Source organism: Pelodiscus sinensis, chromosome 2 (assembly GCF_052426305.1).
Source record: "Pelodiscus sinensis isolate ZL-2025 chromosome 2, ASM5242630v1, whole genome shotgun sequence".
Lineage (NCBI taxonomy): Eukaryota > Metazoa > Chordata > Testudines > Trionychidae > Pelodiscus > Pelodiscus sinensis.
This window is the reverse complement of record NC_143053.1, coordinates 172,749,973-172,761,556: the sequence shown is the minus strand read 5'-3', so window position 1 is coordinate 172,761,556 and position 11,584 is coordinate 172,749,973. Positions and strand designations below refer to the sequence as shown.

The 11,584-nt window shown below is 41.1% G+C and overlaps 1 protein-coding gene across 1 annotated transcript in view; it reads right to left on the bottom strand.

The window, feature by feature from the left end:
* Positions 1-4,128: 4,128 nt before the first annotated feature.
* Positions 4,129-11,584, bottom strand: part of TBX20 (T-box transcription factor 20) — a 58,294-nt gene continuing 50,838 nt past the window's right edge. Inside the window, exon 8 of the mRNA XM_006124054.5 lies at positions 4,129-8,060. Within this exon, the coding sequence (XP_006124116.1) occupies positions 7,720-8,060 (341 nt within the window). The 3' untranslated portion in view covers positions 4,129-7,719. The remainder of the gene's footprint in view (positions 8,061-11,584) is intronic.

The following is an 11,584-nucleotide window of genomic DNA, read 5'->3' as shown; positions in this document are numbered from 1 at the left end:
TGTACTTTACAATGTTCCTGACATATATTTCAGCTTCCTGGATTTTTTTTTCATCTGGCCTTCAGATATGAAAGGCAGAGTGATTTAACACCTGTTTAGATTTGTCATCAATGTAACGAAATGAAAAGTATGCCGTTTGCAATAAACTTTGCATAAAATAGTTAATTTGCATTTAATTGTAATGGTTCAAAGAATATCAGGCAAAATGGTCGGCCCTCACACATGTTCACTTCATCAAATCTGGCCCTCTTTGAAAAAAGTTTGGACACCCCTGGTGTAAGCAAACACGTGGATTTCAGACACTTACATGACTTTTCTACTAAACAGTAGTCTAATCTCAACTACACTTAACTATAGCAAAGTTATCACTCTCCTATGATGACTGTGGCTTCAATATGAAATTAGGCTATCTTTCACACATCAGCAGTCATATCTGAATTGTGTATGCCCTCACAGAAGAGCATCAGCGATTAACTGGAGAACATCAAAAGGAGGAAACTTCGTATAAATAAGGATTATATCAAAACACCCAATATTTAATGAAAGGAAATGGCTATCCACACATTTGCACTTATGTACAATTTTGTGATATATATATATAATAATTTTAAGCTGTTTACAAATAACATTTAATGCTTCAAATATTACATAATGTTGATATATTTCTAGCAGAAATAAATATATTGCACTTAAAAAGAAACTTTTCATTAGATGTTGCTTCATAGTTTGTTATGTTCATAACTTTTTCCCATAAAAAGATTTCCCCTCCATTATTCCCTCCCTGCTCCTAGCCCAAACACACACTTTCATTACAAGGTAAATGTGCTCACTCAAGGCATTATAAACAAACACAGCAAACAGCAGGACTGTGGTACATTCGGTTAAAGAGGCTACACATCCAGTTTTTACCTTCCCTGTTTTTAAAAAGAAATCTTTCCTCCTTTCTTAAGGTACAAAAAGAAAAAAAATAGAGACTATTTAAAATGTGCCAGAGGTAAAATACAAACTGTATTTCTTGTCCATATACTATAAGACGTTACTTCATAGAGTATTTATTTAGATCACTGCTTAATTTATTTCAAAAGGGAAAATCATGTAATAAAAACTTGTATGCAGTGTTGTTTTCGTCAGGTCTCTAATATCCTGGAACTGTCATGGTGGATGAGAGAATATATTTTACTGGACCAACTTCTGCTGGTGAGAAAGACAAGCTTTTGAGCTTATGCAGAGCTCTTCTTCAGGACTGGGAAACATATTCTGAGGCCATGTCTACACTAGAAATCTATTTCTAAAATTAGTAAATGTGACTTAATTCCCAATTTAACAAATTCGAACTAGCATGTCCACGCTACAGGGAAGCCTCGAAATTAGTCTGAGGCAGGTTCCCTTAATGTGTACATGCTACCTTTAGACTTAGAGCCCCAGAAGTACTGGGGAGTAATTATTTCAAAATAACTGTCCCAGAGCTCATTATTATTTCAAAATAACTATTTCGGAATTAGCATTACTCCTGATAAATGCAGGAGTACAGACTTCAAATTCCATGGCCCATTATTTTGAAATAATGGGCTTGGTAGAGTGGACAGTCTGCTTATAAATTTGACCTTGGAGGGTGGGAGTTATTTCGAAATACAGTCCTAATGTAGACCAGGGCAGTGTCACAGCTAAATACAAGGTAGAAGAGATGGTTTAGCATAAGTAGGTAATAAGCTACTTCACCTTGAATGCCTCTTCAAATACAAACACATAAGAGATAGGACCTTGTGGAATCTAAACAAATCATCAAATCACCTTTTTGTTTTTAAAAACAAGTTGACTTTTTAAAATGTCGAATATTTGCTGACTCTTGGGATGTTGTTTTCCCCTTTTCTCTTGTCATCAGAATGCTTCACTGCAGTGCAGGAAGAGACAGTGCATTAATGAACGGCCAGGCTTTCAGAAGCCCTTGGCATCTGCCATTGCTCTCAAGGCCTTATCCTTAAGGGTGTGTTTGCTAGGAAATTTTGTAGAGATTTTCCAGTACTGGTGTAGTTCCACTAGTACCAGAGAAGAGCTAGTGCAGACTATGCACAGATCATGAGGCCAATGACAACCTGCAGTCTGTCTCCACTGGACCTCACCCATAGGTGGGGCATATGCTTCCACTAAGTGGCTGTGAGGCTTCCCATGAAGCCCTGCGCAGGGGTTGGGGGCTGCAGGTGGAACAGCTCTATGCTGCAGCCAGCGAGAAAGCAGCCAGTGCAGCATGGTCAGCTCCTAGGCAGGGGGACCACAGGGCACCAGGCACTATGTCCATTCTGTGGGCAAGAGCAGTGTGTGCAGTGCACCACGCCATGGAGCCTCAAGCCCCACACTCCACCCCCAGGATACCTGCTGGCCACTGTTAGAGTGCAGCTCAGTACCCCTGGCCAGGCAGCCTGACTTAGCACCACTGCCCAGGAGCTGCCGAGGTAAGCTTGAGCCCCAACCTCCTGCCCCACTCTGAGCCACCTCCTGTAGCATAAACCACTCATTCCCAGCCTCACCCCAAAGCCCACACATCCAATCCAGAGCCTGTACCCTCTTCTGCACATCAATTCCCAGCTCTGAGCCCTTTCCTTAACCTGGTGCCTCCTCCTGCACCCCAAGCTCCTCATCCCCAGCCCCACCCTATAGCTTGCACCCCCAACCAGAGCCCTTGCATCCCTCAACCCCCCAAGCCCACACCACCAGCCAGAACCCCCCCCCCACTCCTGCACCCTAATCCTCTGCCCCAGGCCTGAGCCCCTTCTTGTACTCAGAACCATTGGCCCCGCTCCCGACACATGAATTTTTCATGTGCCCCAATGTGGAGGTGATGTGTTGCACATCTACTCCACATTTGGTGCACATAACCAAAATCATTCTGCTCAGGGGTGGGAAAAATTAGAGGGAACATTGGCTGGGACTGCACCAGTACTGAAATATGACTACTATTTTTCCCCAGTGTTGAGAAGATCTAATGTTTTCCTTGACCTAACAAAGACCGTTTTTATCCAAAAGAAAAGCAATCTCACCTTAGTTTTGTAACTGAACCCATTCGCCCTATACTAGTTAAGTCAATTCACAGATACTGTACTACCAATCAGTGGCTCTCAATTTGGACCCATGACTATCCTGCAGGGCAGGCAACAGATCAGCTAGACCATTTCTGAGAACTGAACAGCTAAATTTAAGATGTGTTTGATGTCTTACTCATTACAGTGTTCCAGAACTAAAAAGGAAATTGGATAGAGGCTTAAGTCATTTGCCTTAGTCTGTGATTCTTTTGATTGATACAAGATGTGAATTTCTCTGGGTAACGGAGTAATTTAAAAAACATCCAAATGCATTCATAACACTGAGCCAGGCAATACAACAATAGACTGAGGATAATCTTACCATTCATTTTGAAATACAAATACAGGCATGTTCATCCAGCCCTTCTTAAAAGGGACCAGCTCCTATTCTGCACAGCCAAGAAAGCATGGAAAAGTGAGGAATGTTCCACGTCAGGCATAAAAATGTGAAATACATAGAACAATAAGAGTTTCAGTTATATTTGGCATTGGTCAGTCATCAACCAATCACTTGCTTCAAAGTGATATCCCTGGGCCATTGGCAGGACAGGAGTTCCTGGAAGAGATTACTGAGCCAGTATCAAAGCAGTACAGGGATTTGTTTTCAAGCACTCATAACAATGTCAATGTTTAAGCAGCTATCTGGATTACGTTTCTAAATTTTTAATCTACAAAAATAAAAATCAGTGGAAAGCAACTGGAAAACTGGTCTGTAGTCTCCTCTGTAGAGTTCCTATACTGGTAGAGTCACAAATGTCACTGTCTGGCTAGCTGGGTGCCATTTGTGAGATAGGAAAGGCAAAGTGAAATCTTGTGCCCAGTAAAGTCAATTACAGTTTTGATACAGACTTCACTGGGCAAGGATTTCACCCACAAGGTACAATCAGGGTACCACTAGGTACACTCAATGCTGCTTTCTGCTAGAAGACAAGCAAATCACAATAATAAACCTATGTCAATAATGGGCTGAGGGCTTCCATTCAGTAACAATGTTCTACTCTCCCACAAGATCCATAAGGTGGAGACCCCCTGAATTAATGCTGCTGGGCACTCCATGGCCATTTTGCCTTTGAGCGGTTTGTTTTCTCTGTCTGCATTGGAGGGGAACCCAATGGGTTCATGGTTCAAAAGGAGTTATACTGCTGTAGGGATGAGCTAGTCAGACTGCACAACAGAGGGGTGGCTACTCAGAGACCGTAGGATTCTCAGAGGGAGGTTTAAAAGCCTTGTCCCCTTCTTGACTGATAGGGTGGCAAATTCCACTCTGCTGTGGGAAGTAGTCCATGAGTCTGATCAGAGTTTGAGGGAACTTCCCACTCCCGTGAAAGTTCTACATGAGGAGAGGACTAGTGCCATACTTTTCATATATATTTCACGTTTTATTCCTAATGAAGAAGCACTTGCCTTTTGTTGGATATTTTAGCATTTTTCTGATACTATATGGCTACGTCTACACTGGCACCCTTTTCCGGAAATGCTTAAAACGGAATAGTTTTCCTTTATAAGTATTTCTGGAAAAAGCGTGTCTACGTTGGCAGGATGCATTGTCCATGGCCAATGTAGATGCACTTTTCCGGAAAAAAGCTCCGATCGTCATTTTCGCGATCGGGGCTTTTTTGCGGAAAAGACTACTGTGCTGTCTACACTGGCCCTTTTCCGGAACAGTTTTTCCGGAAAAGGACTTTTTCCCGAACGGGAGCAGCATAGTTTTTCTGGAAAAACACTGACAATTTTACAATAGATCGTCATTGCTTTTCCGGAAAAGCAAGCGGCCAGTGTAGACAGCTGGCAAGTTATTCCGGAAAAGCGGCTGCTTTTCCAGAATAAGTGGCCCAATGTAGACACAGCCTATTTGTTTCTAGGAGAGTTGTAGTTCTTCCTAGGGTACATTTACATATTCTATTAGCATCACAGCAGAAATTTTATATGGAGAATATTGGCGTTATTTGGATGGGCTCATGAAAAAGAGCTAAAGGGGCCAAAGAACTTGTTTAGAATTTTGTTTTATACGGGAACAGAGGCCAATGTGAGAAGATTGGTCTCATGTTATAAAGGATGTAGTCTACCAGCTTCAAATTTATTTCTTCAATCAATGGAAACAGGGAGCCCAGGAACTCACTTGAGCATTTTCTAGTATGTGCACACACACACAAAGAGCTTTAAAAGCAACAGGGTTGAATTTTTCCCACGGTAACACTGAATGCACCACTAGATAATTTACCCCACAGATTTTGCCATTAGCTGTTGTAGGATTAGCATCTGGTTAAAAATGAATGCCACATTTATTCTAGGTAAGCCAAACAGTTGAAAGGGGAGAGAAAACTGTCAATTGTCCCTCCAAATCAGCACTGAAAATATAAGTGGTATTATCTTTGTATTGTTAACTAGCTTTTGCAGCATATGTATCTGATCCACTAATATTCTCAGATTTTCCCCCAAATTAGGGTTCTTCATGTCAGAACAGGGCATGATTAGCCAAAAATGGATTTTCAGTACAAATACCTTGCAGCTAAGTTCAACAGTATTTAGGTACAGCGAACTCCAGTATGTAGGTACAGAAGGCCAAATTTGACATCTGAACAGCCTAAGCAAGCATACAGGGTTGGCCCTGTATATTGATTTGTGACATTCCCCATAGGGAATCTGAGTCCAAAAATGATGACTGGATCACCATCTTCACCCATTCAAAAAACCACAAAACAAACGCTCAGTTGCTTTGGATACTTTTACATCAGTCTTTGTAGTATTCCCTAAGCAAAGTTGGGCAAAGACAAAGTAATGCTACAATTATGGAGCTAATGGTACCTATTCAAGACAAAAACTGGGGAGATTTTAAAAGCCACCATTTGTGATTTATCAAAATAGTTGTCATCTGTGCCATAAATATCATCTTTGTTTTGTGTTCCATTGCAGCCTCATAAAATAAAGAATCGGGCAAAATGTGAGATGGTGTTACAGCATTTTGTACTAGTCAATAGGCTATAGACTGAAGACTTTCATATGACATGTCTTTCACTTCACCCAGATGTATGGCACATGGCATAAAATATGGAGGTCTCTAACTGCACAGTGCTGTAATATACACTGGTTAGGGATAACAGAATAAGAAAATGAAGACAGGCCTTGAACTCTTGAAGCCTTACTTCAGATAAACCACTACAGCCCCTTATAGAACTCATGACTAGGGTATAAGAACTCCGGGTCAATAAACATATGGTATTTCTTATGGATGTACAGAAACTATATGATGGCTGAGTTGATTGGACCCTTCTCTTTCATCTGAATGTGGTTTATTCTTCACAGATGTTGAAATTAACCCCATACAGAGAGCCAGCACAAGGCATCAACCTCTCTTAAGACTTCAGTGGTGCCCAGTCCTCAAGGTGGCTTTCTACCCAGGAGCAAATATGAGCAATTATGCTAATTACATTATTATAGTACAGACAAAAAAACCCAGAAAGTCTGGATTGCAGCCAGAATGAGACCCGTTGTTAACACAGCCATATTTAAATTAGAAACCATCAAAAGATGGATATGAGTAAAATATTATGGGCCAAATTATGTGCTGATTTATATTCCAGACCACTCCACAGATCAAAATGGGACAGATGTTAGCCCAGAATTTGGCTCTGGTCTGCCTGGCAGGCAGCACAGTTGGCAACATTACCCATCACAATGAAAAAATCAGATAAGCTGGTAAATTCTTGTGCTGGCCATGCACTGAGATCCACTGTGCAGATCTTTATAGTAAAAGAATTTGGCTCTGTTCCTTTATCACATACAAATGCACATCTGGAGAGTGGGGTCCTTTAGTATCAGTGGCAGATAAATGATTCAGGGTGAAGATTTGAGATCTTTCATTTTCAGATTAAAAGTAACAGATCCTTCAGAATAAATATTTCCCTCCATCACTCCAGACAGATGCTAAATAGCCCCCTTCTGGGATTTGTGAGCTCATTTTTAGACAAAGCACAGAATCAAACATTTTATATAGTTCTCAGACAGTCTTTTTTTCTGAAACGATAACTTTGTGAACTCAAAGACAATAAAGAATTCCAAACTTGTTTTGTGATCACGTTTTCTTGATAGTTCCCCATTGGAACCAAGAAACTGTTCTTACTAAAGTAAGTCAGTCTTTAAAAGAACATCCCACCCACCCTTCTCCCAGCAAACTAATGCAGTGATAACCTAAACATGCTCAAAGCTATAGCAATACATCTTTCCATATTGGCTCTCAGTATTCGTGGGGAAAGATGACGTGGAGTCTAGTAAGAATATTGCCTCTTTCAGGGTTCTTTTAGCATGTGGGCAAAAAAACTGTACACAATTAATTTGTACATTGCTGCATAAACGCACCTTCTTACTCCACCAGGCATAATGAACCTGTGCATTAACCAGCAATTGGCTAAAAGTCCTGTGAACTTTGTGATCCATTTTGCTGTAGTAGATGGCTTCTTTTGCAACCCCAAGTTGCATTCCTTCTTGCCACGATCCCTAAATGGAGGAATCTGTAGCCATAATGCATTGTTAGCTGGTATGTTAGGAGTTCAGCTCTTTCACCAGAGATCATTCAAGAAGGTCTGCTGTACTGTCACGCCAAATTTTCACATTTAAAATCTTGATTTCTCTTGTCTGATGTCAGTCATACAAATGGAGTCATCACTGCAGAGGAATGACGCAGTCCTTGAATAGCTGCATAAGGCCCCTGTTGAAAGTAATGGTGGTATCTAGGCATGTGGAATGACGGGAACGTTGGGCCACTCCCTTGCATTGAGCTGGCTATGGCAGAAGGTGTAAGAGGCATTCCCAGACGGCTGTATGGAGGCAGAGATCCTTGGATTGGATGAGGAATGGGTGTAGCTATGGATGCAGTGCTGGTACCAAGGGCAGTCAAAGACTGTGGGTGCTGAAATCCAGGAAAACTGGTTGAAGAGGATACCCAGGAGCTGAGAGATAAGTTATCGGATGTTGTAAAAGCTGATCCTGCAAAGAAAATAAAACGGCTGAAGCCAGAGGTAGCTAAAATAGCAAAAAGAAAGAAAAGGGAAACTTTCACAGCAACGTTGATATGAAAGACATTCCACAGATTGACTGTTCACTTCATTGCAATGGGATGTTGTGAAGCCAAAACTATAAGTGGATTACAAAAAATTAGATAAGTTCATGGAGGATAGCAGGGGACCCGGAACATTTTTTTATTGTGAGGGTGCTGAAAGCCATTGAAACACACTGTTTGGAAACTGCTTCAAGTTAGGGGGTGTGGCAGCACCCTTAGCATCCAGCACTGAGGGAGGATAGCTCCATCAATGGCTGTTAGCCAAAATGAGCAGGGAAACAATCCCATGCTCTGTGTCCCCCTCAGGCTCTAAATGACAGATGCTACTAGACAACGGGGGATGGATCACTCTGATAATTGCTCTGTTCATTTCCTCTGAAGCAACTGGTGTTCACCACTGTCAGAAGACAGGATATTGGACTGGATGGATCATTGGTCTGACTCAGTATGGCCATTCTTATGTTAAGAGGTGACGCCATTTGAAATCAATTGCTCTCAAAGAATTCACTAATTGTTTAGGTTATTTATGGGTTGCTCTTTTATATACCTACATGATGCAGAAAGTTGCATTTTAAGAAACTGGTTAAAGCTGTTCAGCATTGCTTATTTATTTTACATGATACCTCAAGGAATCCACCACTTTAAAAATAGAATTTTATTCTGTAGTTTGTCAATCTATAGATAGGCATAAAAATACCAGCCACTGCTAATGCTGGTGTCAAATACTGACACATCTGGCCATCAAAGGTACAGTCTTATTTCAGTGCATCACTATGTTAAGAAAAACTTATAACAGCCAGTCACCGAGGCTGGTTACAATTTTTGAAAATTTGAATTTGATGAAAATGTCATAAAAAATGTTAAAGGGATTCTTCCCAGGGAACATTTGTCAAAATTGAGGTTTTCAGATATCAAAATTTTGACTTTTTAAAAAATGTGGAGTGAGGGAAGAAAGTAAAACAGTAAAAAGACTCTTTTTTAAATCTGTTTTCAGCGAGCTCTAGTGGTCAGATAGTAACCATAAGTTGTAAGATCACCAGACTTGCCTGGTTACTGAAATCTTTCAATATGTATTGGAATATTGGATGCAGTTCTATTAAACATGAGGGCTACGTCTACACTGGCCCCTTTTCCGGAAGGGGCATGTAAATTTCACTAGTCGTCGTAGGGAAATCCGCGGGGGATTTAAATATCCCCCGCGGCATTTAAATAAAAATGTCCGCCGCTTTTTCCGGCGTTTAAAAAAGCCGGAAAAGAGCGTCTAGACTGGCCCCGATCCTCCGGAAAAAGTGCCTTTGAAGTAGGAATAAGACCCTCCGGAAAAGGGCACTTTTTCCGGAGGATCGGGGCCAGTCTAGACGCTCTTTTCCGGCTTTTTTAAAAGCCGGAAAAAAGCGGCGGACATTTTTATTTAAATGCCGCGGGGGATATTTAAATCCCCCGCGGATTTCCGTACGACGACTAGTGAAATTTACATGCCCCTTCCGGAAAAGGGGCCAGTGTAGACGTAGCCGAGCTGTAAGGAGAAATTTTTCTGGAAGTTTTGTTAACGTCCAAAAACTAATGTTTTCTAAAATCTCACACCCAATGGCATTTCTTTGGGGATTTCAGAAACAGAAAATGGTAAGACTATCTTCAAATTACAAATGAAAAAAAAAAGATTCAATTAGCCCACTTGATAGCAATCGTTTTGGCATGCCTACAGTTAATTTAATTGATATTGACACTAAACCCACGCCTACAGTACAGACACTACAACAGTATAGCTACTGTGTCGTGATATGCCTCTAACATGGTTATGTAGATGAGGATTACAACTATAGAAAAGATTTTTCACTTCTGAAAGTCAGTCACTTTCAAAATCCGATGCAGATGGTGCACTCAAGTCAGTTATTCATGCACATTTGTCATTCAGCTGGGTTTTAGAGTTGTATAAATACTGCAAAAAAAAACCCTTACAAATGTCTTTGTTCATGTCCCTTTTGTGTTTGCTTTCTTGTCCAAACCTCAGTCCCATTGAAACCAATGGCAAGATTCAGGTCAGCTGTAATGAGGCCAGGAGTTCACCCTAAATCTATATTTTAAGAAGTAAGTTCACTGCAAGAGTGTTTGACAATGCATAATTTTAAGCCAATATTGCAGATTACTCACAAGGAAAGAATTTTAAATTTATAAGTGGTAGCATTTGCTTCAGAAATTAGACTGGAAGAGATATGCTTAGCCAATCATGGAAGAGAAATAATATGAAAACATCTGTGTGACAAAGAAAAGCAGTTTAAATGTCAAATACTGACTATTCATAACAAACAGCTCAGAATCAACCTGTAGGCAAAGAATTTTTCACAGAAGAATTTCAAATAAATATGTTTTGTGGTGCTTTGCACTAGGGATGTTAAAATTAGATTAATCAACTAATCGAACAGTCACTGGAATTTCCTTCGACTAGTCAATAAGGGTGCTTCAGCTTTGAAGTGTAGCAAGAGCCTGCCCGGCTGTTGCTACATTTCAAGGTGGAAGTGCTGCTCAAGGTTCTGCCTTTGAAATGTACAAGAGCACCAGATTGAAATGCTGCATGGAGCCCGGAACCAGCGGGGGACTAAGACCCCCCGCTGGCCCCAAGCTCCATGCAGTGCTTCCGCTTTGAAATGCGCAAGAGCCCCAGCAGGGACTCTTTTACATTTCAAAGGTGGAACGCTGCTGCGGCACCTCTGCCTCCTCCTATGGCGCTGGAGCTGGAGACAACCGGCTTTTAAGCCGGCTTCCCCCCAGCACTCCTTCCTCCTTCTCCTCCACCCCCCTCCCTCCGCCTTGCTGCCTTGAAGCAGCAAAGGGGAGGAAGCGACTAGTCAACTAGTGTGTCAACTATCCAATAAGCTTTTACTTATCGGATAGTGGACTAGTCACTTACATCCCTACTCTGCAACCCACATTCACCACTGTCATATGATTGTTTTGTATAAAGTATGTTTTATGAGATATTGTTTTATGAGATATTCTAAAAGTTAAACATACAATGATAACAAATATAATCCTATGTATGTGAAGTTATAAAGTTTGGCTATCTATGTGTTACTGAAACAGGTAAGGCTAAGAATATCCACAAGTAGCCTTTCAGGTAAACCAATAAAAAAAGGCAAACAATTTTGATAGCTGACCGAGGAAATGCACCCGAGCACTGGGGTTACCCCAAGAACTGTGTACAGCAGAAACCTCTTGATAGCAATTCCTAATGGAAATGGTTTGACCCAAGTCACAGCAAAAGAGCTTTCCAGCAAATTAAAAAGAGAAAGTGACATCATGACTGGATCGAATTCCCCACACTAGACAACACCTGGAAACACGAGGGGGGAAACTCAACAGGGGCAAACACCGGTCCCAGGCTTTGTATAGAAACTTCATAGACTGCTTGTATCATTGGTCAATATGAGATATTGCTAACTCTGATAATAAC